Source organism: Pogoniulus pusillus, chromosome 27 (genome assembly GCF_015220805.1).
Source record: "Pogoniulus pusillus isolate bPogPus1 chromosome 27, bPogPus1.pri, whole genome shotgun sequence".
Lineage (NCBI taxonomy): Eukaryota > Metazoa > Chordata > Aves > Piciformes > Lybiidae > Pogoniulus > Pogoniulus pusillus.
This window is the reverse complement of record NC_087290.1, coordinates 6928740-6955421: the sequence shown is the minus strand read 5'-3', so window position 1 is coordinate 6955421 and position 26682 is coordinate 6928740. Positions and strand designations below refer to the sequence as shown.

Genomic DNA, 26682 nt, shown 5'->3' with positions numbered 1-26682 from the left:
GGATGTAGAAGGTCAGTCTTGGCCAACTTGACTTGGCCACACGCCTGTGGAGAGCCCAGGAATCCCAGCTGTGAGCTGTCTTTCCACTGGGTGGTAGCAGCAAGTATCTTCAGCTGCGAGGGAGCTGCTTTCGGTTTCAGCGGGGTGAGATGCGGCTTGCAGTGGGGCGTGCAGCTGGGGCTGGGAGGAGGTGGCACTTCCCCTCTGCCTGGGGAAATGCTTCACGCAGCCACAGCTCCGAGCAAAGCCGTTGCTTGGTCCACGCAAGAACGTGCATCTGCCGCTGTGGCACGGCAGAAAACTGCCTCCAAAACTTCTTCCTTCCCGTCGTTAAAGCTGCCAGGAGAATTTGGCAAAGCAGGTAATGAGTGGTTGGGATGAGAGGTCCCAAAGCCGGGGGATTTGAATGCTGACCTCTAAAGTAGGCAGCACTTGACTCAGAAGGCTTCTGAGCTCTGGGAGAAAGAGGCTGTTGGAGCTCAGAAGCCTTTCTTACACCCTTCCAGCATTGGGTGTGTTCCTGCAGCAAGGCCAGGTTTAGATGCTGCATTGGTTTCTGATCCTCGTCTCACTGCTGATTTCTGACCAGCTTAGTCATAACACCTGGTTCAAGCAAGCCCAGCTGAGCTTTGAGCAGCCCCCACCTTTATCTGAAAGGATGTATGCTGCCCCCGCAGGGCATTCAGCCTCCTGGCCACAGCAGGTAAGATGGGTGGGGTGGAAGCTCTGTTCTCACAACCCTTCCAGGCCCAAAGAGCTTTCTGTACAGCTGTTTAGCTGTGTGTCCAAGGCAGAAAAACAGGGTTTAGTTTGCTGGTCAAACTGACTGAAGGAGTAGGTGCTGTGTATTTGCTATGGGGGGGAAAACAAAACCAAGCCAAAATGGATAACCTTTGAAAAGGACATGGAAAGGTGAATTTTATACTCTTTAAGGCAGGACATAAAAGCATGGTGGTTCTCTCTCTTCAACTTTTTATCAGCCCAGAAGTGGTTTTTAGCAGCAAGGACAGAACAGACAGAGGGTAGAGCCTGGTATCCTAAGCTGGATCTGAGGAGGTTTTGTGTGAGCATGTCAGAGATGGGGCTTGGTCTGGCTTCCCAAAGAGCATAGACGTGGTTGTGTTGATAAAGGTGAGAAGTGAGGGAGCTCATCCTAAGCCCTTCTCATGAGAAACACAAAGAAGGCAGATAGAGCCTCTCAGTGGTGTGTGTTACTGCAATGATCAGCTTCTGGGCTATGGTAGGAAGTGGTGGTTGGTCCTCCAGAACTGTTGTCTTTGAAGGGCATTGCTCTACCCAAGGGCAGCTGTAGTTTGGGTTTGATGGCTGCTCTGCACCTCTGGTACAGCAACAGCTTCTACCCACCCTGGAGAGGCTGAGCAGTCATGTGTGCCAGAACCATAGAATGTCAGGGGCTAGAAGGGACCTCCAAAGCTCATCCAGTCCGACCCCCCTGCCAGAGCACAATCACCTAGAGCAGATCACACAGGAACACATCCAGGTGGGTTTGAGTATCTCCAGAGAGGGAGACTCCACAACCCCCCTGGGCAGCCTGTTCCAGTCTTCTGTCACCTTCACAGGGAAAAAAATCCTCCTCGTGTTTAAATGAAACTTCCTATGCCTCAGCTTGCACCCATTGCCCCTTGTCCTTTCCTTGGGCATCACCCAGCAGAGCCTGGCTCCAGCCAGGTGCTTACCCTTCACATATTTGTAAGCATTGCTGAGGTCACCTCTCAGTCTCCTCTTCTCCAAGCAGCACAGCCCCAGCTCCCTCAGGCTCTCCTCATAGCAGAGATGTTCCATTCAGCATCTTTGTGGCTCTGCACTGGACTCTTTCAAACAGTTCTATGTCCCTTTTGAACTGGGGGGGGCCCAGAACTGAACACAGGGCAGGAGTCAATCAGGTCAGCCTCCTGCACAGTCAGGGCAGGAGACAATCAGGGCACTAACAAGAGGTGCCTTTGCTGGGCTAGAACCTCTGCTAGAAATGCCAATTCTGTAGCAACTTTGAGTAGTCAGGAAAGCATTTTCTGTTGAGTAAGTGTCCTTTACACAGAGGCCAGCCAGAAACCAGCCAAGCAATTCAAAGCTGGCTCTTGCTCTTCTAATTCTTGGTTCAGGCTATAGGTATTGATTTCAGGACAGGCTTCCACACCCAGGTAGTGTGTGGGAAGAGCTCTGGAAGGTGCATCAAAGGAATTATTTTAGCACCTCAGGTTAGAGTTGGAAGAGAGAAAGTCTCAGTGGCTCTGTGCAGACGGTGGTTAACCATCTTCCCAAAGCAGTGTTTCCTCTGAAAGCCTGACAGCTAAGTTCCCATCCCAGAGTGGCAAAGGCTGTAGGCAGTTGGCTGTTTCATCATATCTAGGGCAGAGGAGTCAGCTTCTGTCGTGGACCTGGGTGTAGGTGACTGGCTGTAGCAGCTTGAGAGTGCCCTAATTTAACCAGAACACAAATTCCCTTTCCTGAAGTGCTGCAGAGCCTGGCTGAGAGGCAGCATGAAACCTCGTTTTGTTTGTGGTTGTAAAGCCTGTGCCAGGCTGTTGTACTCCAGTAGTTGCAGCTACACAGGGTTAGGTGCATGTGCAGACTGTCCTATGCCTAGAGCAGGATTCATGTTTCACAGATTGCAGCGAGCTGGAAGGGACCCTCAAAGGTCATCTTGTGCAACCTCCCTGCAGTCAGCAGGGATGCCTCCAACCAGATCAGGCTGCCCAAGGCCACGTGAAGTCTGATCTTGAATGTCTTCAGGGAGGGGACCTCAACCACATCCCTAGCCAATCTGTTCAGTATTTTACCACCCTCATTGTGCAGAACTTCCTCCTAATGTCCAACCTAAGTCTGCCCTGCTCCAGTTTCAAACCATTGCCACTCATCCTATGTCTACAAACCCTTCTAAACAGTCCTTGCCCAGCCTTCCTGTGTGTCCTCCTCAGATACTGGAATTCAGCTACAAGTCACCCTGGTGCCTTCTCCAGGTGGAACAGCCACGACTCTTTCAGCCTGTCCTCGGAGGAGAGGTGCTCCAACCTTCTGACCATCCTTGTAACACCTTCTCTGTCCTCCTCAGATATTGGAATTCAGCTACAAGTCACCCTGGTGCCTTCTCCAGGTTGAACAGCCACAACTCTTTCAGCCTGTCCTCGGAGGAGAGGTGCTCCAACCTTCTGACCATCTTTGTCATCCCCCTCTGCTCCAGCAAGTCTAGATTACAGCTACTCCAGTGGGGCTCAAAGCTTCCCCATTATTCATAAACCCTCCTTACTGTATTCAAACACCAAACAAATTTAAGGAAGTAGTTTGCTTTGGTTTGTTTTTTAAGAGCACAGTGAAATTGTGCCTGATGTCTGCAAGCTGCCAATCCTGAAGCCTAAGGAATAGTTTTCCAGACAAGGAGCTCCAGGTTTGGCCTTTAGAAACATCAGAAGGGAAGTTGTGGAGGTTTTTTACTCTGGAGATACTCAAGACCCATCTGGATTGGTTCCTATGTGATCTGCTCCAGGTGATCCTGCTCTGGTAGAGACTGGATGAGCTTTCGAGGTCCTTTCCAGTCCCTAACCTGTGAAACAGCAGCTCCAGGCTGCCTTTGGGACTCGCTATCATCTCTTAAAAACTAAGAGAGGACTTCGTTTGCTTGATCTGCTGCTATGAGTTCGCCCAGGCAGCATCTGCTGCTTCCAGCACGCAGTGTTCAGTCCCGCGAAGGCTCTTTGTTGAGAGGACAGCTGAACATTTTGGGGGCACCAGCCCCGTCTGAAACTCAAGGCAGCTTGGGAAGGGATCTTGTCAGCCTGCAGGGTCCCTCTGGTGCGGCGGCGAGGGGCTGAGTGGCCAAGCGGCGGATGCTGGGGTTGGTGATTCAGATGACAGGAAACCAGACGCTGGCTGGCGGAGCCCAGGGGGAACCAGCTCCAGCCGCGCTGGCTGCGGCCGTGAGCGGCAGCGGGAGATGGGACCCGGGCAGGAGAGCGGCTGAGCCTGTGGCTGAGGTGAGAGATGGAGGGAGGGATGGGGTCGCCTGGGGCTGCGTGGGGTTCTTGTTGTCATAAATAACAGGCACAAACTGGTGTTCATGCAAGTTAAGGCTTTAATAGAGTTTGCAGGAATCAAGCAATCAGGCCTGGGCACCAGGGGAGGCTGATCTACCCCAACGCACCCCCTTTGCCTCCAGCTTTCTCTTTTTATACCCTGTTCTAGTACATATTTACTAAGTTCTAAGAAAAGGTTGGGTTTTCTTTATCAGTTCTTAGGAATGTGATCTGTCTCTTCCACACAGGTCTCCTTTTATCCAATGGTCCCTCTGGTAATCTTTGATGAAGTAAGGGGTCTTGCTTAAGTGTCTTCCTCATGAACTTCAAAGTCCTGGTTCTTCTGTTTGCTCATACAGGAAAGGTGGCACCAGGAGGAATGCATTTCCATTTAAATATGCAAAAGACTGTCTCTTCCACATGCCTCCCTCCTTTGCCAATCTAATTACTCTTATCTTTAAGCTTATTGAGATGGTGGTGCAAGCAGGAATGCAGTTTCATTCAGACACCCCCCCCCCCCTTCCTCCTTGTCTGTGACCCCTTGCCACAAATTGATCGGATCAAACATATGATTCTATATATATTTCTCACATTGTGGAGGCTCTGATTTTGGAGAGCCCAGAGATCCCAGCCTAGACCTCGAAGAGCCTTTCAGAGAAGGCTGAAGGTCAGCTCCATAAAACACTTCTGAAGAGCAGCGCCCTGCACGCTACTGCTCATGGGCAGCAAACGACAGGCTCCAAGCTACAAAAGCTGCCAAATATCTCTTCTCAGCAGCACTTAATGCCCCCCTGCACCCAGGGTGAACCTGTCCCGTACAACCTGGATTGATAGTCTTATGGCACTGCTCTTTCCATCTCCCCACCCCATCTGCTGGTGCTTAATTATCCCATGTCACATCTGCTGAAACATTCTGCAAGGTTCAGGCTCAGCTGAGCTACCTTCATCTCAGATCTGTCTGGTCCTGCTTCTGACTCCTGCCTATAGCTTCTGGGACTGCTGCTGCCCACACTGTTTCTCCCTCCAAAGCCCAGTCCCATGGAAGAGCTGACTGGAACTGCACCTCCTGTTTTTCTCATTGGTTTTAGGTTTTATGTATTTATTTTGCTCCGTGGTTTGAAATTGCTAATCCTCTACAGAATGAGCTTGGTCTTGGCATCAGGTTTCTCTGGTGATCAATGTTCAGTGTAACATGGGCCCCTCGAGCAAAACAGGATAATTTGGGGATAATCTTCTGTGATATTGGCTCGTTTTCATCAGTGTAGACTGCACAGGAGTGCTTAGTTCCCTCCATATGGGTTGCCGTTGCTAATGTGGCATCCCTATGGGCTCTGCAGTGGTGGTAAGGGATGCTGCCTGGCTTTGATTCTGCCTGGTAGGGAACTTAAGGACAAATACAAGAGATTTCTGTGAATTCCTTCCTTCCTTCTGCTGGCATCCTCGCTGTGATTAGGAATTTGTGCTGTGTTTTCCACCTGGGTTTTTTTTTTTAAGCACTTTGTGAAGTGCTATGTGAAGGTTGATTTTTATCCACTCCAGTTGTCCCTCTTGTCCTATGTTCTACCAAAAGACATCTGCTGCTCCTCTGGTAAAAAATAAACCCGGGGCTGCTTCAGTAGCTGTAAGTGGAGACAAAACAAGGGGGAATGACCTCAAGCTGAGGCTGGGGAGGTTTAGATTGGGCATTAGGAAAAAGTTGTTCACAGAGAGAGTGGTCAGAGACTGGAATGAGCTGCCCAGGGAGGTGGTGGAGCCACTGACCCTGGATGTGTTTCCAGGTCGTTTGGATGAGGTGTTTAGGGCTATGGTTTAAGGTGAGTCTTGTAGAGTAGGGTTATAGGTGGACTTGGTGATCCCGAGGGGCTTTGCCAGGCTGGATGTTCATGTGAAACCCCAGTCTTGATCTAAGTGGCAGGTGCTTTGCTAAGAAAACTGACACTGGCATAAACTCTGGTAGGAAATGGGAAATGCAGATCTCTGGAAAAGAGCTTTTCCAGAAGCTCAGAACTGGTCGGTGCAAGCACAGGAGCTTCCCTGGTCTGAGAACTGAGCCTGCCTTGCTGGGGCTCTCCGCAGCAGCCTGTGCGGCGCAGGGCAAACAGAAAGCAGCGTTTCTTGACTTGGCAGCGTCAGAGACGTGGAGTCAAGCTTGCATATTGCATCTGTTCCACAAGCCTCTGCTCAATTTCACATGCTGGGGGTTTTAAATCAACTCTCCACTTTATATTTTGTGCCAGTGACTCAGGCAATCAGCCTTAATTTAGTGCAAACTGGGGCAGGCCAGGGAATCTTTCTGGGGGGGAGGGACGAGGGTTGGGGCATTTATTTCTTTACAGCTAGGTTGGATATATGATATGAACCTGCAATTTGATCTTTATGTGAGCTCCAAGGGTGGGCTGGATGCCTGCAAAGGGCTAAATCAGCCTCACCAGCCACCATCTTAGAGAAAAGCATCTGGCTTTGCTGCTGCCACATCAACACATTCCTCACTCACTTGCTTTATTGGTAGAAGGAGTTTAAGTGTGCTTCAAGTACTCTTGGGGGGGAAAGGGGGGTGGTTATGTGAGCTTTTTGCCTCTCCTGTTGCTATTGGAAAGTGCTTTCAGACATTCCACTCTTTAGGAGTATTATTTCTAGCTGTGCATATCCAGCTTGTACCACTCACTCTCTAGGTTAGTTAAATTGAAGCAGCTCGTCTCACTTCGGTGTTTCTCTCAGACAGGCTGACAGTAGCTGTCCCTGTACTCTCAGTCTTCACTTCAGCAGGCTTAAGAGATCAGAAGGTCTAGGAAGGTTCTTCTCCTCCTCTACTCTGCCCTAGTGAGACCACAGATGGAATACTGTGTCCAATTCTGGGCTCCCCAGTTTAAGAGAGACAGGGACATGCTGGAGGGAGTCCAGCAGAGAGCCACGAAGACAAGTGGGGAACTTGAGCATCTCCCCTGCGAAGAGAGACTGAGAGCCCTGGGGCTGTTTATTCTGGAGAAGGCTGAGAGGGGATCTGATCAATGTCTATAAATATCTGAGGGGTGGGTGTCAAGTGGCTGGGGCCAATCTCTTTTCAGTGGTCAGCAGCAATAAGCCAAGGAGCAATGGATACAAACAGGAACAGAGAAGGTTTCACCTCAACCTGAGAAACTTTACACTGAGGATGACAGCCCTGGAGCAGGCTGCCCAGAGAGGCTGTGGAGTCTCCTTCTCCAGAGACTTTCAAAACCTGAGTGGATGCATTCCTGTGTGAACTACCTGAGGTTCTTTGGCAGGGAGGTTGGACTCAGTGATCTCTGGAGGTCCTTTCCAACCTCTAATACTCTGTGATTCTGTGAGACCTTTCAGTCTTCCCCGACAAAAATACCATCTCTCCTTCCCTTGGCTCTTCACAGTGAGGCCTGTTCCTGGCTTTCATCCTTAATTTAGGACTAGAAACCTTCCCCACCAGCAGCCAGGTTGGCAAGACCCAGCACATGCAGACTGAATGAACTTCAAGCTCGTTCACTCTGCCCATTTCAAAGAAAACGTTCAAGTTTGCCTCTCTGACTGCTGACAACACCTGAGGCCATGAGAAGAGCAGCCCCTGCTCAGCAAGGCTGCTTCCTCCTTGCAGCAGAGGTGGCATGCTGCAGAGATCATGGCTTTAGCCAGCCTCCAGTGGCTTTTTCTCCTCTGCAATCATTTATCCCAAGCAGCTGCTCCTGTGGTTTTGTAGGGCTGTGGTGCTCAGACAGTACTCATTGCCATGTGCCACGGCCCCCAGCAGCTTCCTCATGCAAGGGGGGGGAAAAACAACAGACAAAAGGAGAACAGAAAAGTGTAGAAACACAACAGAGCATTTCAATGGTGTCCAAATTTTACTCTTGAAACTAGATGGGAGCCTCTTTTCTTACCCGGTTTGAATTCAGCTGCTTGAAAGCACAGCTGGTAAGTGAGGATCATCTCTGTTGAGAGAGTTGGGCTTGTTCAGCCTGGAGAAGAGGCAGCTCTAGGGAGACCTTCAGGTGGCCTTTTGGTACTTAAAGAAGTCGACAAGGAAGATGAGGACAGACTTCTTAGCGGGAGCTGTTGTGACAGGACAAGGGGTGATGGTTTGAAACTAAAAGAGGGAGATTCAGGTTAGAGAGAAGGGAGAAGGTTTTGCCCCTGAGGGTGGAGAGACACTGGCCCAGGTTTGAAATGAAAAGAGGGAGATTCAGGTTAGAGAGAAGGGAGAAGGTTTTGCCCCTGAGGATGGAGAGACACTGGCCCAGGTTTGAAATGAAAAGAGGGAGATTCAGGTTAGAGAGAAGGGAGGTTTTGCCCCTGAGGGTGGAGAGACACTGGCCCAGGTTTGAAATGAAAAGAGGGAGATTCAGGTTAGAGAGAAGGGAGAAGGTTTTGCCCCTGAGGGTGGAGAGACACTGGCCCAGGTTGGCCAGAGAGGTGGTAGATGCCCCATCCCTGGAAATATTCCCGATGAGGTTAGTTGAGTCTCTGAGCAAGCTGCTCTAGTTGCAGCTGCCCCTGCTGACTGCAGGGGGCTTGCACAAGGTGACCTTTAAAGGTCCCTTCCACCCTTACCCAGTCTGTGATTCTGTGATTCAAGTCCATATGTCCTCCTCACACGCTCGGGCTCCTCACAGCCCCCAGTGACTCGAGTCTATCTACTGTCTCCTCTCACCTCCCCGAGGCAGAGAGCAGGGGAAGCACCTTCAGCCTTCCAACTATTTTATTTCCATGCCACCAGCCATAAGTGCCTCCAGCCTTCTGCTTGTCACAAACCTGTTCATCACCTCCTCCTGCCAGCTCCTCGAGAGAGGCTTCTGTACCAAAAGGAATCACAGAGAGAGTGATTGGCATTGGAATGGGCTGCCCAGGGAGGTGGTGGAGGCACCGTCCCTGGAGGTATCACACAGTATCACCAAGGTTGGAAGAGACCTCACAGATCATCAAGTCCAACCCTTTACCACAGAGCTCAAGGCTAGACCATGGCACCAAGTGCCACGTCCAACCTTGCCTTGAACTGCCCCAGGGACGATGACTCCACCACCTCCCCAGGCAGCCTATTCCAGTAGGTGTTCAGGCAAAGCCTGGCTGAGGCACTTACTGCCATGGTCTGGTTGACTGGATAGGGCTGGGGGATAGGTTGGACTGGATGATCTTGGAGGTCTCTTCCAACCTGGTTGATTCTATGAAGTGTTGCCATGGGCCTGGGGGTTTGGTGAGCACAAAGAACAACCTCTGGGGTGCTGAGCTGGTACCCATGAGAGCCTCCACTGTGGGGGATGCTGGGATGGGGCATGCAGTGCCCTGCTTGGCAGTCCCTGCACAGGACCACCTTGGGTGCTGCTGGTGTGTGGGGGCTTGGGAGAGGCCTGGGTTTGCTGTGTTACAGCAGAAATGAAACCAGCTCTAGCAGGGAGACGGTGACCTGCCCTGCACTGGTACAAACTGGGTCAGTCCTGTCAGGTGCCTTCAGATCTGCTTTGCTCTTACTTAGAGAAAAAAAATAAGGGAAAAAAAAAGGAAACAAAACCCCAAACCCAAACCACCACCCCCAGACAAACCAGCAGTGACTCTTACACCTCTTTGTAAAATGAATGTTGGTCACCAGCACTGGGCCAGCTTCCCCTGTCTGCCTGCTGCAGAAGCTTTAAAGATGACCCACAGCTCCTGGCTTCTGTGGGGCATGTGTAGCCATGGAAAAATGATGTGTGGAACCACATGGCTTTGACTAAGGCTCCATCCCTGACAGCCTGGCTGCTGGGGGTGCTCGGCCCTGCACCTCTAGGGTTGGCCCTGGGGGTCTGGACATGTTATTAATTTGGAACAGCTCATCACAGCTCCTTCAGAAAGTGCTGCAAGAGGTTTTGCAGGGAATGGATCTGAAGGGGTCTGAGAAGAGCAAAGCAGAGTGAGTACTGGAGCTAACATGACCTTGTGAGTCCAGACAGCCTTGCAGGGAACAGAAATGAGCCCAGTTTGCCCACAGGCAGAGAGGATGGCATTCAAAGTACTTCTGTGATGCAGAGAAGTAGCTGGGGCACCTCACACAGAGGTCTTGGCAGCTCTGACTATTTCCAAGTGCCTCTCTTTTTGCCCTCTCTCCTGGATATTAAAACAGAGCATCTCCTGGCCAGGTTTGTTGATGGCACCGTGGGTTATGGAACTGGCAATGAATTAAGACAAACAGGTTAGCTTTGTGCCAGTGGACTCCCTGGTGGGTGGAGATACTCAAAGAAGGTCCCCCTGGAGCTTTCATTTCTCCAGGCTCTTCAATTCTCTTAGCCTGGCCTCACAGCAGAGGGTTTCCAGCCCTCCCAACATTGCTGTGGCTTCCTCTGGCCCCACTCCAACAGGTCCATGTCTCTCTGTGCTGAGGACCAGAGCTGGACCCAGCACTGCAAGTGGGGTCTCAGCAGAGCAGAGCTGCACAATCCTCTCCCTGCCCCTGCTGCCCACTCTGCTGTGGATCAGCCCAGGACACTGCAGCCTCAGCAACCACCCAGAGCCTTGGGAGTGCACAGGCAGAGAGCATGTGGCCCCCTGGGGGGTACCAATGTTCCCTGCCCACAATGCTCACAGGGTTCCCCTCGGTACTGTGTTTCAGGCTGGATGTGGCCAGGCCATGGCACAGATGGAGCTGCTGTGGGCAGCTGTCCTGCTGATGCTGCTTGGGGCTGCCATCAGCCTCTGTGTCAAGTGCCAGCTCTTTGGTAAGGTCCTCCTTGGGGGCTTTGGGGTTCTGCCTGTATGCTTTGGGGTCCTCCTTGTGTGCTTTGGGGTCCTGCCCACAGCTCTGGGCTGGAGGTCACTCTGGCCAGGCCCTTTTCTCTTGGGATGTCTCCTCCAGGTGGGTTTGGTGCTGTTCAGCCATGTGCCAACTTGGAGAGCTTTGCCTTCATGGGAATGTTCCCAGCAGCTTGACCTGGGAAAGGTCTCTGCTGACAGTCAGGGAGCAGCTGGGGAAAGGACCCCTCAACCCTGCAGCAGTCCTCCGTGGTGGGTGGCTTGCTCCTGGGCACCCTGAACCATTCCAGTGCACAAATCCTTTGGGGGTTCTGGGGCAGTCAGGCAGGGGGAAGGCAGGTGTGGAAGGAGAGGCAGGGGGATAAATTCATCCACACATTAAGTACAAAGGGAGTGTAGTGAGCACAACCCCAACAGGGGTTCAAGCTCACCTGTGAGCCCTGGGTGGATTTTACTGGGGGAATGAGGCTGAAGTTTGGGGCTTTGAGGACAGCAGTGTGATGCTTTGTGGTGTTTGAGACAAACACTGCACTTGAGACCTGCTTTAAAAAGCACAGATCAAACCCCTGACACTGCCTCCATGCTCCTGGCTGAAGAGGTTTTGTGAGTGGGTTTTATTGTTCTTTCTGGTCTTTAACTCCAGAATTATGCTTCTCTAAGAGCTTTTCCCCCCCTTCTCTTCCAGCTACCAAGCAAGAGAAGCAGCTGAGCAAGCAGAGGAGCCAGTAAGTTGCCTTTTGCTCTCCCTTGAACAGCTCACCCAGGATGAGACCCTGGCCAGACCTAGACCCACTTCATGCCCTGCAGCTGAAACTCAATTTTTATCAGAGAGAATCATCAGAGAATGGGGTGTGAGGAGTAGGGTGCCCAGGGCAGGGTGCTGCTGGAGAGGTTGTGCCTCGACAAAGAGTAACCCAAAATGAAACTGCAGCTCTGACAGCGATGCCTGTGAGTCACTAACTAGTTGGGAAGAGGTCTGGGAGACTGGAAGGGTGAGTCCTTATCCTGTCCTGTCATGCCCTAGTGAAACAGAGAGGTTGGTAGCTTCATAAGCAGCCCTTGGCCGCTGCTGGTGGGACCCTGTGGCAGAGCAGCCACTGAGCTGCAGTGTCTGAAGGAAATGTAGTTGTGCACATAACCCCCTCCCTGATTTCCTCCAGCAACAGACAAACCACAGCTAAAAGATATAAAGAAGAGTTGAAAAAAGAAGAGTTGAGTTGTCACCTTTGATACAGGAGCAGACCTGCTGCAAAGGGGCTCTGAGAAAGCCTCCCTGGGGTTGGGATGTTTGCTTCTGCAGCTGAGGGACTTGGGGCTGTTAGCCTAGAGAAGACTGGGGGAGGATGTCCCAGAATCACAGAAACATCCAGCCCCAGCAATGCAGACTCAGTTCTCAGACCAGGGAAGCTCCTTGGTGAGTCCAGGTTGGACTCACTTCAGTGACCAGTTTTGAGCTTCCACAAAAGCTCTTTTCCAGAGGGCTGCACTTCCCATTTCCTACCAGAGTCTAGCCTAGGTCAGTTTGCTCAGCAAAGCTCCTGCCACACAGATCAAGACTGGATTGTCACAGAATCACAGAAACATCCAGGTTAGAAGAGCCCCTCAAGGTCACCAAGTCCAACCTATGACCCTACTCTACCAGATTCACCTTAAACCCTAACCCGAAGCACCACATCCAAACCACCCTCAAACACATCCAGGGTCAGTGGATCCACCACCTCCCTGGGCAGCTCATTTCCAGTTCCTGACCACTCTCTTAGTGAAAAACTTTTTCCTAATGTCCAATCTAAACTCCCCAGTCTCAGCTTGAGGCCATTCCCCCTTGTTCTGTCTCCAGTGACCGGTGAGAAGAGCCCAGCAGCAGCCTCTCCACAATGTCCCTTCAGGTAGTTGTAGACAGCAGTGAGGTCTCCCCTCAGCCTCCTCTTCCTCACACTAACCATCCCCAGCTCCCTGAGTCACTCCTCATCAGATTTATTCTCTAGGCCTTTCCCCATCTCTGTTACCCTCCTCTGGACCCACTCCTCAATGCTTATGAATACTTAAAGCAGAGGGGGTGTCAGGATGGGGCCAGTCTTTTTTCACTGGTGCCCAGTGACAGGGCAAGAGGTAACAGGCACAAACTCAGTAAAGGAAGTTCCATTTGGACACGAGAAGGAATTTATTTAGTCTGAGGGTGGCAGAGCACTGGATCAGGCTGCCCAGAGGGGTGGTGAAATCTCCATCTCTAGAGTCATTCCAAATCCACCTTGACACTGTTGTGTGCAACCTGTTCTAGGTGAGCCTGCAGGGCAGATGGGTCACAGAGCACTGGAACAGGCTCCTCAGAGAGGTTTGGGAGTCTCCTTCTCTGAAGACTCTCAAGCCCTGTCTGGATGTGTTCCTGTGTGACCTGCACTGGATTCTATGGTCCTGCTCTGGCAGGGACACTGGACTTGATCTCCAGGGTCCCTTCCAGCCCCTAACATCCTGTGATCTCCAGAGCTCCCTTCCAGCCCCTAACATCCTGTGATCTTCAGAGGTCTCTTCCAGCTCCTAACATTCTGAGTCTTCCCTGCTTGCCCACACCGAGCGAAAGGCTTCGTTGTGGTCCAGAAAAAGCCATCAATTGCTCTGTCCCTGCAGGCTCCTACTGAATTGTCCTGAGTTCTTGAAATGTGTGCCTGGATTAGAAGATTTGACTTCAGGCTTATGGTATTGTGAGCTTGTCTTAGAGATCTGGTTTGGGTTAGCTTGGGCTGTTTGCAAGAAAAATGGTTTAACCCTGTGCTTTTGCAGACCTTGCAACCAGGTCATGGAATCATAGAATCAGTCAGGGTTGGAAGGGACCACAAGGATCAGCCAGTTCCAACCCTCCTGCCATGGGCAGGGACACCTCACACTAGATCAGGCTGGCCACAGCCTCATCCAGCCTGGTCTTAAACACCTCCAGGGATGAGGCTTCCACCACTTCCCTGGGCAACCTGTTCCAAGGTCTCACCACCCTCATGCTGAAGAACTTCTTCCTTATATCCAGTCTGAATCTCCCCATTTCTAGCTTTGTTCCACTCACTCCAGTCCTATCACTACCTGAGAGCCTAAAAAGTCCCTCCCCAGCTTTCTTGTAGCCCCCTTCAGATACTGAAAGGCCACAAGAAGGTCACCTGGGAGCCTTCTCCTCTCCAGACTGAACAGCCCCAACTCTCTTAGTCTGTCCTCATAGCAGAGCAGCTCCAGCCCTCTGATCATCCTTCTCTGGACACCTTCCAGCACATCCATAGCCTTTTGTTCCTCTGGATGGCATCCCTGCCCTTCAGCATGTCAACCACACCACACAGCTTGGTGTTGCCATTACTTTAATATCTCATCTCACTGTGCCATGAATAGCAGGTTGGGATGTGGGGCAACCTGAACGAGAAGAGGTGGTGGAGGAAAAGACACTTTCAGAGTCCCCAGATCAGAGCTATTAAGAGCCTCTGTGCAGCTGCAGTAGAACTGCTGAATCCTGTTGTGCTCTGAGGAGCAGCTCCCATTGTTCATTAAACAGTCAAGAGGTTACTGGGCAGGGCTGAGCACATCTGTTATTTTTATTCAGGTTGATATTACAGGATGTTGGGAGGGGAGGTGAAGAAATGAGGTTTGAAGCTATTTCATGAGGGTTTTGTGCATGGAAATGCTCTTTCTGGCCATAACCAGTGCATTAGCAGAGTAGGAATTATCCTAAGTGATGTTTTCCTCCTTCCTGGACCTTTCCCTTGGCTGCTCCATCAATGGTCCTTAAGCACATTTTGATTTTAAAGAGGAGTTTGGAAGCTTCTCCAGCTCACGAGGGTCCTGCATGAGCGATGCATGTTGGTGTTTCACTGAGCCCAGCACAGAGGCTGTGCTCTCTTCCCTCTGCTCACCAAACAAAGAAGTTTCCTGCACTGAGTTTCCTTGTTGTAGACCCAAAACTCAGCTGAGATTGTACCTCTGTGTGTTCCAGGCTGGAAAGCCAGCGGAGATTTGAGGTGATTCGAAACCACTCCAGTGAGTATGAACACTGCATGGAGCTGCTGCATTGCAGGATGGGGATCCTGCTTGCACATATGTGGGGGAAAGTGAAACAGGAAAGGGTCACCTTGAAGCCAGGCAGTCAAATGGTAGGAGAACAAGATTGGCAAAGCCACCTGAGATGCTTCTAGGGATGCAGATTCAGAGCTCTAGGAAATCATCTTCCTTGATGTTGAAAAGAAGGGACTAAAGCAGTGCCACTGAGCCGCAGCCCTCTGCTCACCCTGGGAAATGCCAGTGTGGGTGCACCAGAAGCAACAGGAGTGACTCACTTCTCATCACCTCCTTTCTGCTTCCTGCAGCAGGTTGGGTTGGGCCCTGACCTTTTGATTTTTGTCCTAAAACAAGCTGCTGACAGGGGCGGCACTAAATGGGCTCTGCAGAGCCTCTGCTTACCCTGGCACCTTGCTGGGTCCAGCTCCATAACCCCTCTATGAATCTCTGCATTAGCTCACAACCTGCCAATGCAACTCATAGGATGGGGGCAGAGGAAAGGCCCCCAAATCGAGCTGGTTTGGGGGATAACAGGCAGCAAGGCAGCAACCGAGGCTGCAGCTTCCTCCAGTGCCTGCTAGCCAGCTCTGTGCAGACAGCAGCATCTCCTCTGCTTGTTTCCTCTTTTGGCCACTTCTGAATTTTCAAGGAATGATTTGGAAGCTATTTTTGGGATGCATTAGGAAAATGCTTGAAGTAAGCAGGGAATCCTCTCTGTGCTCCTCAAAATGTCTGCTGCTGCCATGATGATTAACATCTCCTTTTGTTCTTGGCACTAGGTGCAACCCGAAGGCTGGAACAAATTAAGGAACCTGAAAAGTTATCAATAGCAAGGTAGGTTTAAAAAAAAACAAACAAACAAACAACCAAAATCAAACTGTAGAGCCAAGGTTGGATGAAGTCCACCCAAGATATGTGAATGTTCAGGCTTTAGGATGGAGTTTTGCACCCTATAGATGTGGCTATGGCTGTAATTAGAATGACAGAATGGTTTGGGTGGGAAGGGACCTTTAAAGGACATCTAGTCCAATGCCCCTGCAGTAAACAGAGACATCTTCAGCTAGATCAGGCTGCTTGGCCTGCTATTGGTGACCAATAGTAGGTTTAGAGTGTCTTGGATTTTCTTCAGCCTCAGTTGTGCTGGTCACAGGTTAGATGATAGAATAGAGTCAGTCAGGGTTGGAAGGGACCACAAGCATCATCCAGTTCCAACCCCCTTGCCATGGGTAGGGACACCTCGCACTAGATCAGGCTGGCCACAGCCTCATCCAGCCTGGCCTTAAACACCTCCAGGGATGGGACTTCCACCACCTCCATGGGCAACCCATTCCAGGATCTCACCACCCTCATGCTGAAGAACATCTTCCTAACATCCAGTCTGAATCTACTAATTTCTAGCTTTGTTCCATTCCCCCTAGTCTATCACTCCCTGACAGCCTAAAAATGATGATGAGCTGTGGCTACCCCTAACAGGTACATCATGTCCAGAGAGGTCATGGAATCTTCTCTGGAGACATTCAAAACTCACCTGGATGCATTCCTGTGTGGCCTGCTCTAGATGATCCTGCTTTGGCAGGGGTGTTGAACTAGATGATCTCTAGAGGTCCCTTCCAACCTCTCACATTCTATGATCATGAGAAAGAAATGTCCAATCTTTGCTTCCAAGCAGTCTGGCACCAGAAATGCCTTTCTCTCCATCACCAAAACCCCCAGGAACTACCCAGCTACAGTAACTCTGCTGCAATATTCAGGCATGACTATTCCCATTTGACCCCACACTCTTCACCTCCTTTTGCTCAGTGTATGTCCTGTTGTAACCTTGCAGGTGGGTTTCATGGATGGTCCTTCTGACTTAGTCATTGCTGTGGTTTGTAGCCCCTGGACCTAGGATTTTAGTTCCCTTTTCTCTCTTTCAGGAAAACCACAAAGGAGTTCAATGCCTCCTGCCATGCTGGATATGGTGAGCATCTCCCCCACTCAGGATGGGCTCCCCATCCACAGCCACCAGGGAGGGACCTGCTGCAGGATTCATAAATGGTCTTGTAGGAGCTGGCTGGGAGCTCCCACCAGCTTTGGGAAGTCAGAGCCTCTCAGAGGCTGGTTACTCACTGCCAGACCCCAGGCAGGGCACAACAGGGTTACCCTGGAAACACGCCAGGGGATGGCTCTGAGTTGCTGCTGGCAAGATTCCAAGAGGAAATATTTTCACAGCAAGGACAACCAACCATGGGAAAAGTCTCCCCAGAGAGGTGGTGGAGACACTTTTAAGATTCAGCTGGGCAGGGTGCTGGGACTTCTTGCCTGGCCTGTGCTTTTGCCAAGAAAGGTTGGAGCAGATGACCCTTGAGGTCCCTTCCAGCCTGATGTCCTATGATGATAACTCCTGGTATCAGCCCTTACCTAGGATGCTGCACAGCGATGCTCAGTAAGGTCTAGCCTGGCTCTGAGCCTAAAGTCTTATGAGGAGCAGCTGAGGGAGCTGGGGTGGTTCAGCCTGGAGAAAAGGATGCTGAAGGGAGACCTTCTGGCTCTCTGCAGCTCCCTGAAAGGAGGCTGTAGGGAGGTGGGTGTTGGGCTCTTGTCTTAAGTCATAGCTGATAGAACAGGAGAGAGACATCAAGTCCTGCCAGGGGAGGTTTGGGTTGGACATTAGGAAAATCTTCTAGACCAAAAGGATTGACAGAGGCTGCCCAGGGAAGTGATTAAATCACCATCCCTGGATGTATTTCAAAGCCCTCTAGATATGGTGCTCAAGGGTAGGGTGCAGTAGTGGCCCTGCTAGAGTTAGGTGATGGTTGGACATCTCTGCCAACCAGGGTGATTCTGTGGCTCTCTAAATGCAGTGCTTGTCCTGCTGCAGCTGACCAGGCCTGCTCAGAGCCACATTAGTGAAAATATCAGCCCTGTCTATCCCACCACCTCTGCCCCAAGGTGCCCAACCTTGCAGCCATGACCCCAGCCTCGAGCAGATGGCTGGGCAGGGTCAGAGCTGCTGGCACTCAGAGGCACCACCAACGAACAGCTCCCACAGCTCAGCCTTTCTGCCTTTCCTTAGGGACCAAGAGCAAGTCCAGGTACCAGAATTTCCTGGCAGGTAAATGCTGCCACAGCAGGTCCTGGGGCGTGGGGGAAGGGTGCTGGGGCCGTGAGGGGTTACTGGGACTGGGAACCAGCAGGGAGCATGCAAGCAGTGGACACTGCAGCTGGCAGAGCTCAGGCTGGGTTCATTTGGTGATTGCTTTGTGATCTGATGAACAGAGCAGAGGGAGATGGGATGCTTGTGAGCCCCTCGCTCCCTCCCAGGGCAGCATGAGCTGGTCTGGCCCTAAGAGGATTACTGGGGGGAAGCTGTGCAGTCTGTCCCCAAACTGGGAGGATACTCCCAATCTTCCCACCAGCTGTCAGGATCTGGCCATGAGCAGTGGTTAGCTCTGGTTTCCTCAGAGCTTGAGGGAGATCTGGGCTGCCTCCCCCTGCTCCAGCTTCCCAGCTCTGCTTGTGGACAGACTTTGGGGCCATGCTGGGGCTTTCTGGCTGCTGAGGACATCTGCTCCAGCTGTGCTCAGGGACTTCACCCAGCTGAGCTTTGGGGTGGCAGTTTGACTTTATGCAGTGGTATGGAGTGCTGATGGCAAACCTTTTGTGCTTGCAGAGGACCAGCTGCAAGGGGATGCTGCCTACGTGTAAGTAACTGATCTGCCACCAGCATGGGCAAGCAGGTCCATGCTGGTCCCAGTGCAGTTCTGGCTCTCTTGTAGCTCAGGCTGGGAAGGCACTGGGCTGCCCTGGGCAGGAGATGCTAATGGAGCCTGCTCTTCTTGCAGGGAGCCCATAGCTCTGGATTACTACAACTGTGTCAGGTTCTTCACCCCACCCTACGGTAAGGTCTCCACATGAGCAAGTCAGTTTACTTCTCCAGCTGCCACCTTGGCTGTCTCACGGCTCCAGGGAGCCCAGCAGGCTTGCCTGTGTGTTGTTGCTGCATGGCCTGAAGCAAATGTGGGCCTAGGTGACAAGGTTCATCAAGAGTTGAAGTGAGGCTGCTGGGCTTCAGGGATGTCCAAGCCCCAGTCAGTCCATCTGTTGGCCAAACAGCCCAAATGCATTCATGGTTCTCATTGCACAAAACACTTTGTTCTTCCTCTGTTTCATCTCTAGGCATCAGCAAATTAGGTTTTGAGGTTAGCAATACAGGGACTTGTGTGGTTCAGCTGCTTATGAGCTCATGCAGAGGGCTGAAATCACCTGCTTGGAGTCAATTCAGTGAGCTTGGGCAGGGGGTAAATTCTTTGAAGCAGATTTGGTTCTAGATGCTAATAGATTTATGTATGGGGGTCAGAGAGATGTTGAGCTTGGACAATTGGGGCTCACTTCCTTCCCAGGAAGTTATGACAGGCACAAGCTTAACACTTACTGGGAAGGAAAACCCCCTCCTGACTGCTACCCTGGGCTGGCTGCCTGGGGGTTCACCACTTAGTGGAGCCAGCCCTGCCCTTATCCACCCTAAGAGCTGCTGTGAGGCTTCTTGTTGTGCTTTTGGGAGTTATTCCTTGCCATAAGCAAAATAACAGTGCCTTGGGACCAATTTTGGCCACTTGCCCTCCAGTGGCTTCATGGATGGAGCCACGGTCAGAGAGATTGAGCCAACACTCCAGGGTGTCAGTGATGGTTCTCCTACTGGGTGGTGATTGCCTGGCTTGACTGCAAGGGAGTTGCTTTGTCCCTGGGTCAGCCCCAGGGCTGGTAGTCAAAAAAAGACTGATGATGTTTTAGCTGATGTGTGGTTTAGTGTGGGAAATAGCCCTCTCTGGCAGGGATCTCCTCGGGTCACCTATGCTTCTGTAAGCCCTTTTAATCCCTCTTTCTCCTCTCTGCCAGAGAAAGAGGATGATTCCCATTCCTATCAGAACGTCATCATTGGAGTGTCTCGTGGCTCTGATCCAGGTAGGTGCTGCTGTGGTGCTCTGTGCATGTTGTACAAAAGCATCTGAAACTGCAGAGAAGGGACAGTGACCTGCTCAGCTGAGGGAAATTCCCCTCCTTTGCAGCTTCAGCAGTACCTGTCAGCTCCACGCTGGTGGAAGTGGGGTGCAAAGGGCTGCTGCAGGCACAGAGCAGACCTGGAGCATTCCCCCTTTCTGCAGGACAATGCAGGTGGTGAGCCTTAGCCAAAAGCTCACCTCTGAGCTGAGCCCCTTGATTAGGAGGTCTCTGCAGCAGGTGGCCTGCATTGCTTCTCTAGATCTTTCAGTGTTGTTACAGATAAGTCTGATCGTGGTTTCAGCCCCCAGCTCAGGTTTCTTGCCACATCCAGCAGCAGTGAGCTGCTGTAGTATGGTGTTGGATCACAGTGCCTGGTTAAGGCCTTCCAGCTTCTCTTCTGGGATGTTGCAACCAGCATAGGAGGTTGTAGCCAGGTGAGGGTCAGTCTCTTCTCCAAGACAACCAGCAAAAGAACAAGGGGACACAATCTTCAGTTGTGCCAGGGGAGGTATAGGCTGAGTAGCAGGAGGAAGTTCTTCCCAGAGAGAGTGATTGGCATTGGAATGGGCTGCCCAGGGAGGTGATGGAGTCACCGTGCCTGGAGATGTTCAAGCAAAGCCTGGCTGAGGCACTTAGTGCCATGGTCTGGTTGATTGGAGAGGGCTGGGTGCTAGGTTGGACTGGATGAACTTGGAAGTCTCTTCCAACCTGGTTGATTCTATGACTCTAAGTCAAGTCAGTGAATTAACACCTTTGGCACTGCTAGAGCCTGCCCTGCTCCTGTCTGGCATTGCATGGAGTGATTAGAGAAGGCAGGAGCAGTAGGACTAGTCTGATCCCCGTGCCCTGCAGTTATCCAGACATGTGATCAAGGCTGGAAAGTGATGAGGCAGCATCAGCAGACCTGTGGCAGGACAGCAGCTGCCTGGCTGGAAACTCAGCCACATGCATGGAGTGGTCAGGGTGTGGTGGTAGGAGTGGGGGGTTCACAAAAGTCCATTTTTAGGCCACTGCAGCATCATCCTCTCCAAACTCTTCTTAGTCACAGATGATGCTGAGGACTATGAGAACAGCACAGCCATACACACATGGAAACTGCAGCAAGCAGAAGGTATGTTCTCAGCAGTTGTTTACTGTTCTGGGGTGGGGTTCATGGGCAGGGTACTCATTGTGTTAGACCCACCTAAACCATGCTCAAGGCAATGGAGCCATCACCCTTGACTTCAGTTATTTTTTCCCCCAGTCACTTGTGGTACACATCTAAAGCCATGTGCTAATTGTTGCACACTCTGGTAACTGAATGCTGCTGCGAAGCTCCATCCCTGGAGGTCCTTAAAGCCAGGCTGGAGAGGGCTCTGAGCAACCTGATCTAGTGTGAGATGCCCTTGCCCATGGCAGGGGGGACTGGAACTTGATGATCCTTGAGGTCTCTTCCAGCCCTGACAATTCTATGAGATGTGGTGCTTCCAGTATTCAAAAGGCCACTATGTAGGTGGCTGTGTCTAAACCCTGGCCACAGTATGCTGCAGTGGAATGCCACTTCCACATCTTATGTCCTGCTATATTTTGAAGCTGCCCTGGTGCAGGCTCAGCCTCGTAATCCCCTGTGACAGTGCAGCACAGCCCCCCATTGGATCACCCTGTGACTCTCCTGCAGTAACTAGGGGGGCACATTTCTTAAGCTAACCTTTAAACAGCACTTTAACCTCTTTAACCTAACCTGTGGCTTCCTGTGGAGCACAAAGGGTAGTTTGGCCTGGGAGGTAGTGGTGAATGTATACCTAAGAGCTTTCTGTCTCTGCTGTTGAAGTTGCCTAAGCAAACTGATTCTCATTCTGTTTGTGCACTCTCTAGACTGAATCTAAGTCAGTTTCTTTTGACTCTTAAGAGCTGTCCACACTCACTGCTCGCAGAGTGCTTGCAAATTTGCTGTGACCACTTTGAAGCCCCTTCAAGGAGACTTTGAGTGTCACCTCAGGTTTCTTAGGCACAGAAATGTGTGAGCACCAAAGACCAAACACTGGCAGGACACGCAGCGTGTGGCTGGTGTGTGTGTCTGTAGCCTGACCCACTTGCTCATCAGTGCTTCCCATCCTCCCTCGCAGCTCTGCAGGCAGAAAGCTCGGATGAGGAGCCAGATTACGTCAACACAGCCCCTGTGGCAGGCCCTGCCCCTCTGTCAAAGCAAAGGTAAAAAGAGAGCAAGTGGTTGATGTATTTATTTAGGGGTGAGAGGACTGGTTTATGCCAAAAAGAGCTTGACTGGAGCTCTGCTTCTTGCTGGCAGGGCCAGCTGGTGCCCAGCAGCTCAGGGAGCAGGAGCAGCCTGCTCCATGCAGTGCCACATCTCTGGCTGATGCCAAGGTGACTAATGCTGGCTGTGGAGACAAATTTGTCAAAGTCTGTGTCCCAACGTCACCTTCCTCCAACAGGAACTGAAAAACCACTTCAGAGCAGCTTTAGGCAGTGCTGCTACGTGCTGCACTCTGGAACCCCCAAAACCCCTGTGGGCTGAGCAGTGCGAGGGATTCCTTGGGCTCAGCTGAGCCCTGCCTGCACTGCAACCACCACACATCCTGCCCCGTTATCAGCAGCAACCTGAGAGTGATGCTGAAGAATTACTCAAGACAGTTAAAGCTAAAAGCATCAGTGGAGAGCTGCAGGAAGGCTGCACAACACTGAGTGTGGGACACAACAGAGTGTCAGTAAATGCAGAAAAGCAGCCCCAGATTCACCCAACTCAGGGAGAGGTTTGGCATTAGCTGCTGCGGCTCCAAACAGTCTCAGAGGACCTGTGCAGCCTCTTCTCAGACCAGTGTTAAGTTGAAAGCATGGATTTAAAGTCAGTGAAATCAGTATTTTTTCCTCTCTTCTTTCAAGTGTTCTCCACAAAGTCTGACAAAGTCCTTTGAGCTGCAGGAGCACACTCAGCAAGCACACGGGGAGAGTGAATGCTTCGATCCCTCAGTGAAACCTCTTCTCCAAAGTGAGCCCAAGATCATACAGAAGGGCTGCTGCTGAAAGCAAGGAATACTCTGCTTCAAGTGCCACAGAAGTTCAGCTGCAAACCTGCACCTGGGGAAAGGCCTCTGCCCAGCAGTGCCCAGGGGCAAGCCAAGAGCTTGCCATCCTCCTCCTCACCTTCCTCTACACGTACTGCAGGGCCACTGGCCAGCCTGTGTGGTGTTTTCTCCAGTCAAGCATGAAATGAATCTTTACATTGCTGAGCAGTAATGCAGCCAGCTACTTAATTTGTCAGTGTGAGTCATGCATGATGGCACTAGAAGGCAGGGATTATGCTCTAGTTTAGTCTCTGTGCCCTCCTACAGAAGCAGTTTCCTCGGAGAGGAACTGGCAAGGCAGAGGTTGCTTTTACAACAGCAGTGGTTCTCTGGAACTAAATGAGATCCCAACCCATTCACAAAGGCTAGAGAGGATTAAATCCCCTCCTTATGCACAGCTTGTAATTCACAATAACCTGTCTGTGGCAGCTCTCCTTGTGTTTTGGTATCCCTTTTGCAATGATACAAAGGTCCTGCAACCACTGAGAAGATCCAACACAGAGCTGCCAGACTCAGAAACTGCACCACTGACTGTTGCTCTGGTGGACACCAGCCCTGAAATGAAACCCTTGTCTCTTGAGCCCTGATATGCAGCTTTGGCACCAATGTAGCCCTTATTTATTAAAATTGAGAAGCATCCAAAGCAGACAAGGTGGTTTATTGCAGCTTGCTGTGCTGGAGATGCTGTCTGCTTGCTTAGGTGAGACAGGCTGACATGGGAGCATGTCAGATAGCACAGATTGAGGTGTGTGGGATATGATGGGCAGAAAATGGAGCTGCTTAAAACCTTCTTCCTCAAAATTGATTCAGAAGACTGTGTTTCAGGAAGGGACTCAGCCCACCCTCATGTCTCTGGGAGTGGCAAGAGTGGGCAGAGAAGGAGAGCTAAGGGTGAGCAAGCCCTGGAGCAGGAGAAAGGGATGTCAGGTGCTTCTTGCTGCTAGTGCCTGGGCTCTAACTTTAGCAGGGTTGCTGAGACCATGGGTGGCCACTGTTTGTGTAGCTGAAAGAGCAGGTGCCTCAGTGTTTGTCTTAGATTCACTTGTAGCACCTACAGGTGCTTTTGCTCCTGCTTCCACAGGACTTCTACAAGGGAGAAAATCCAGTGTGCTTCAGGGATTTATGCACAGGGGGGGTACAGATGCTTTTTGCTTGGCCCAGCTCCTCCCAGCTGAGTTTCCACTCACACCTTCTGGTTTCCTGGTGTTGAAATGCTCTGCAAACAGTTTGACGGGTGTGGGACACTGGTGTCCCAGTGGGCCTGGAGCAGAGATGGTGACAGCCACAGCCTGCCCTGGCTCTGCACAGGCTCACAGGCAGGGAGATGAAACATGACCTGCTCTTGCAGAGCTGTGACACAGAATCAATCAGGTTGGAAAAGACTTTTGAGATCATCAAGTCCAACTTATCACCCAACTTTATCTAATCAACTAAACTATGGCACCAAGTGCCACATCCAGTCTCTTTTTAAACCCTTCCAGGGATGAGGACTCCATCATCTTCCTAGGCAGCCCATTCCAATGCCAATCACACTTTCTGCCATGAGCTTCTTCCTAACATCCAGCCTAAACCTCCCCTGGTGCAGCCTGAGACTGTGTCCCCTCCTTCTGTCACTGGTTGCCTGACGCTGCCATCCTTGGTGACCCATTCAGCACCTGACAAAGCTCCCACTTCCCATTGAGTGCTGCAGCCTATGAATTTGTTGCAGGAGGGGAAGGATGAGCTCTGCTTTCAGTGATGTGTGGTGATGTTACAGCTACTTGTGATTCATCTTGGAACCAAAGGGAGCCATTAAATGATTAGGAGAAGATTAGCAGCAGTAAAGATTCTTGGCACACAGAAAGAGATCTGGCTAGAGAGCTCCCAGAAAGTTCTACCTGCGTGCACAGCCAAAGGCAAGATATACTGAGCTCCTTGCTAAGCAGGGAGGTGGATCAGAACAACGACATTTTCCTGGTGCTAGGTTCCTCCACTGCCAAATTCTGAGTGTGAATGCCGTGAAGCCAAAGCAGGCAGGGCAGGAGCTGGTTGGGGGAGATTCTCCCTCCTCTTGCAGCTCTCCAGAACAGCTGTAGCAAAGGGTAAATCCTTTCTCAGCTCTGTAAAGCTCCTGAAGTGCTTTCAGCCAGTGATCTAATTACACTGGAAGAGATCCAAGGACTGCTAGAGGAATGCTCATTGATGTTACTGCAGCTTTGCTCTGAACCCCCTGATGGTCTTTGCAGCAGGTGAGGATGTACCTGTGTGCTCACTTGCAGGGTTTGTTTTCAGGTGTGCAAACACTTCTGGTGCTCAACCAAAAGTGCCAGATCCTGTGTTGTCTGAGCATAATGCAAGGAGAAATGAGATCTCCCCTGGGTCCATGTATCTCTCTCCTCACATTAGGTAGGCAGCCAAGTGAGCAATTCACTTCCTGTTTTCAATGTAAGACACATTACAAAAGCAGTTTTGGCACCACTGGTGCAGCTCTCAAATAGAGCTGGGGAGCCTAAGCAAGCTGCCAGACAGGTTAGCTTTGTCCTTGGAGGGGGTGAGCTTTGGCAGAACTGGCTGCACTAATGGCCTCAGACCAATACTATTCCTTTTCTCAGCAACAGGGAGCATGCTTATGTCCCCCCAGTGCTGTAGAGGATGAGTCCAGAAGAGAGTCTGCTCCAACCTGGAGCTGAAAACAGCCACTGAAATACTGTGAAAACAACTTAAACCAGGTGGGAACAGGAACTGTCACCCTCTCATCCCCACCTTTGCGCTGGCACCAGCACAGCAACCCAGACAAGGCACAGCTAGGCACCTCCAGTGGGGATGCAAAGTTTGCTGTGCTATGGAACCTCTGCCCCTTAGCTAAACTCTGGTTTTAGCTGCCTAGTGAATAGTGTTGGTGCTGGTAGTGACAATTCCCTGGCTAGGGACCAAAAGGTGAGTTCAATAAATCGAGTATCGCAGCTGTTACTCTGAGCTGTTTGCTTTGTTCCATTTGGCAGCAGGCTGAAATGTGTCTGTGCTTTAGCTCTCAGTAAACTCCTTCTCCTGCACTTTGAATTAAAAAAAAGGTTGACTTCAAATTCTGTCCAAGGAGCTGCAGAAAGTCTTGACCAGGCCATTTTTGATACCACCAGCTCTTGCTGTTGAAACATTGTCCCTGTGGCTGAGTGAGCAATAGAGGGTGTAACCTGCCAGCTTCAGCTTAGGGGCCAGGCTCTAGACTGGAGCTGACAATGCTGCCAGTGGAGATCAATCTGGCACTGAGACAGCTGTGGAGTGGGCAACTGAATGCCTGGGGTGGAGAGACAACAGAAGGGGCAGGGTGAAGTGCAGGCACAACAAACTTGTGCCTCTACCCTGGCTTGTGTGACTGCTACAGCCAGAACAAGTTTAATTACACTAAGCTGGCTCTGACGTCTGATATGGAGGTGGTCAAATTCAACTTGCATTTGCTGTCACTCTGCATTTCACACTTTACTGCTCATCTGCACTGACAAGGTGGTTTCCAAGACTGAGCAGACAGGAAAGCATGATGCTGTAGCTTTCTGGTGTGCTGAAACTGTAACAACATGGCATGACCTCACCTGGGCGAGCAAGAGCAGAAAGGGGAACTCAAAAGCAGAGCATCCCAGAGTGTGGTCACATTTTACAGAAGTATCCACAATAAAGGGCTGGTACCACTCAGAGCTGTGTCAGGTGTTTGCTGAAAACACCTCCTTTAAGCACAGCATGCAAACAGCACCTGGGAGTGGCACTGCTCGGTGCCTCACTTACAACTTCATTCATTGTCCTACTTGGTGCATCATTTTTTCCCTTCTTGGTGGTGGTCAGACCATCCCTCATGGCCAGGCTTGAAGTGTGGTCATTAACAGTGGGAT

The 26682-nt window shown here is 51.1% G+C and overlaps 1 protein-coding gene across 3 annotated transcripts; it reads left to right on the top strand.

The window, feature by feature from the left end:
• Positions 1–183: 183 nt before the first annotated feature.
• Positions 184–23465, top strand: LAT2 (linker for activation of T cells family member 2). Of its 3 annotated transcripts, none has more exons than XM_064166486.1 (13): positions 184–361; positions 10612–10717; positions 11437–11476; positions 14716–14759; positions 15557–15611; positions 16694–16737; positions 17833–17871; positions 18430–18460; positions 18602–18657; positions 19656–19721; positions 20803–20871; positions 21866–21950; positions 22641–23465. In XM_064166486.1, the coding sequence occupies exons 2-13, from the start codon at positions 10630–10632 to the stop codon at positions 22657–22659; spliced, it is 636 nt and encodes a 211-aa protein (XP_064022556.1). In that variant the 5' UTR covers positions 184–361; positions 10612–10629; the 3' UTR covers positions 22660–23465. The 3 variants fall into 3 exon arrangements, with proteins under 3 accessions (XP_064022556.1, XP_064022555.1, XP_064022554.1); XM_064166485.1 differs by lacking the exon at positions 184–361 and adding an exon at positions 627–703; XM_064166484.1 differs by lacking the exon at positions 184–361 and adding an exon at positions 3788–3989.
• The last annotated feature ends 3217 nt before the right edge of the window (positions 23466–26682 follow it).

Coding starts and splice junctions, on each gene's coding strand:
- LAT2 (XM_064166484.1), top strand. CDS start 3,843: ATGCTGGGGTTGGTGATTCAGATGACAGGAAACCAGACGCTGGCTGGC. Junction 16,738..17,832: donor CTCCTGCCATGCTGGATATG/GTGAGCATCTCC, acceptor GCCTTTCCTTAG/GGACCAAGAGCAAGTCCAGG. Junction 17,872..18,429: donor GTACCAGAATTTCCTGGCAG/GTAAATGCTGCC, acceptor TTGTGCTTGCAG/AGGACCAGCTGCAAGGGGAT.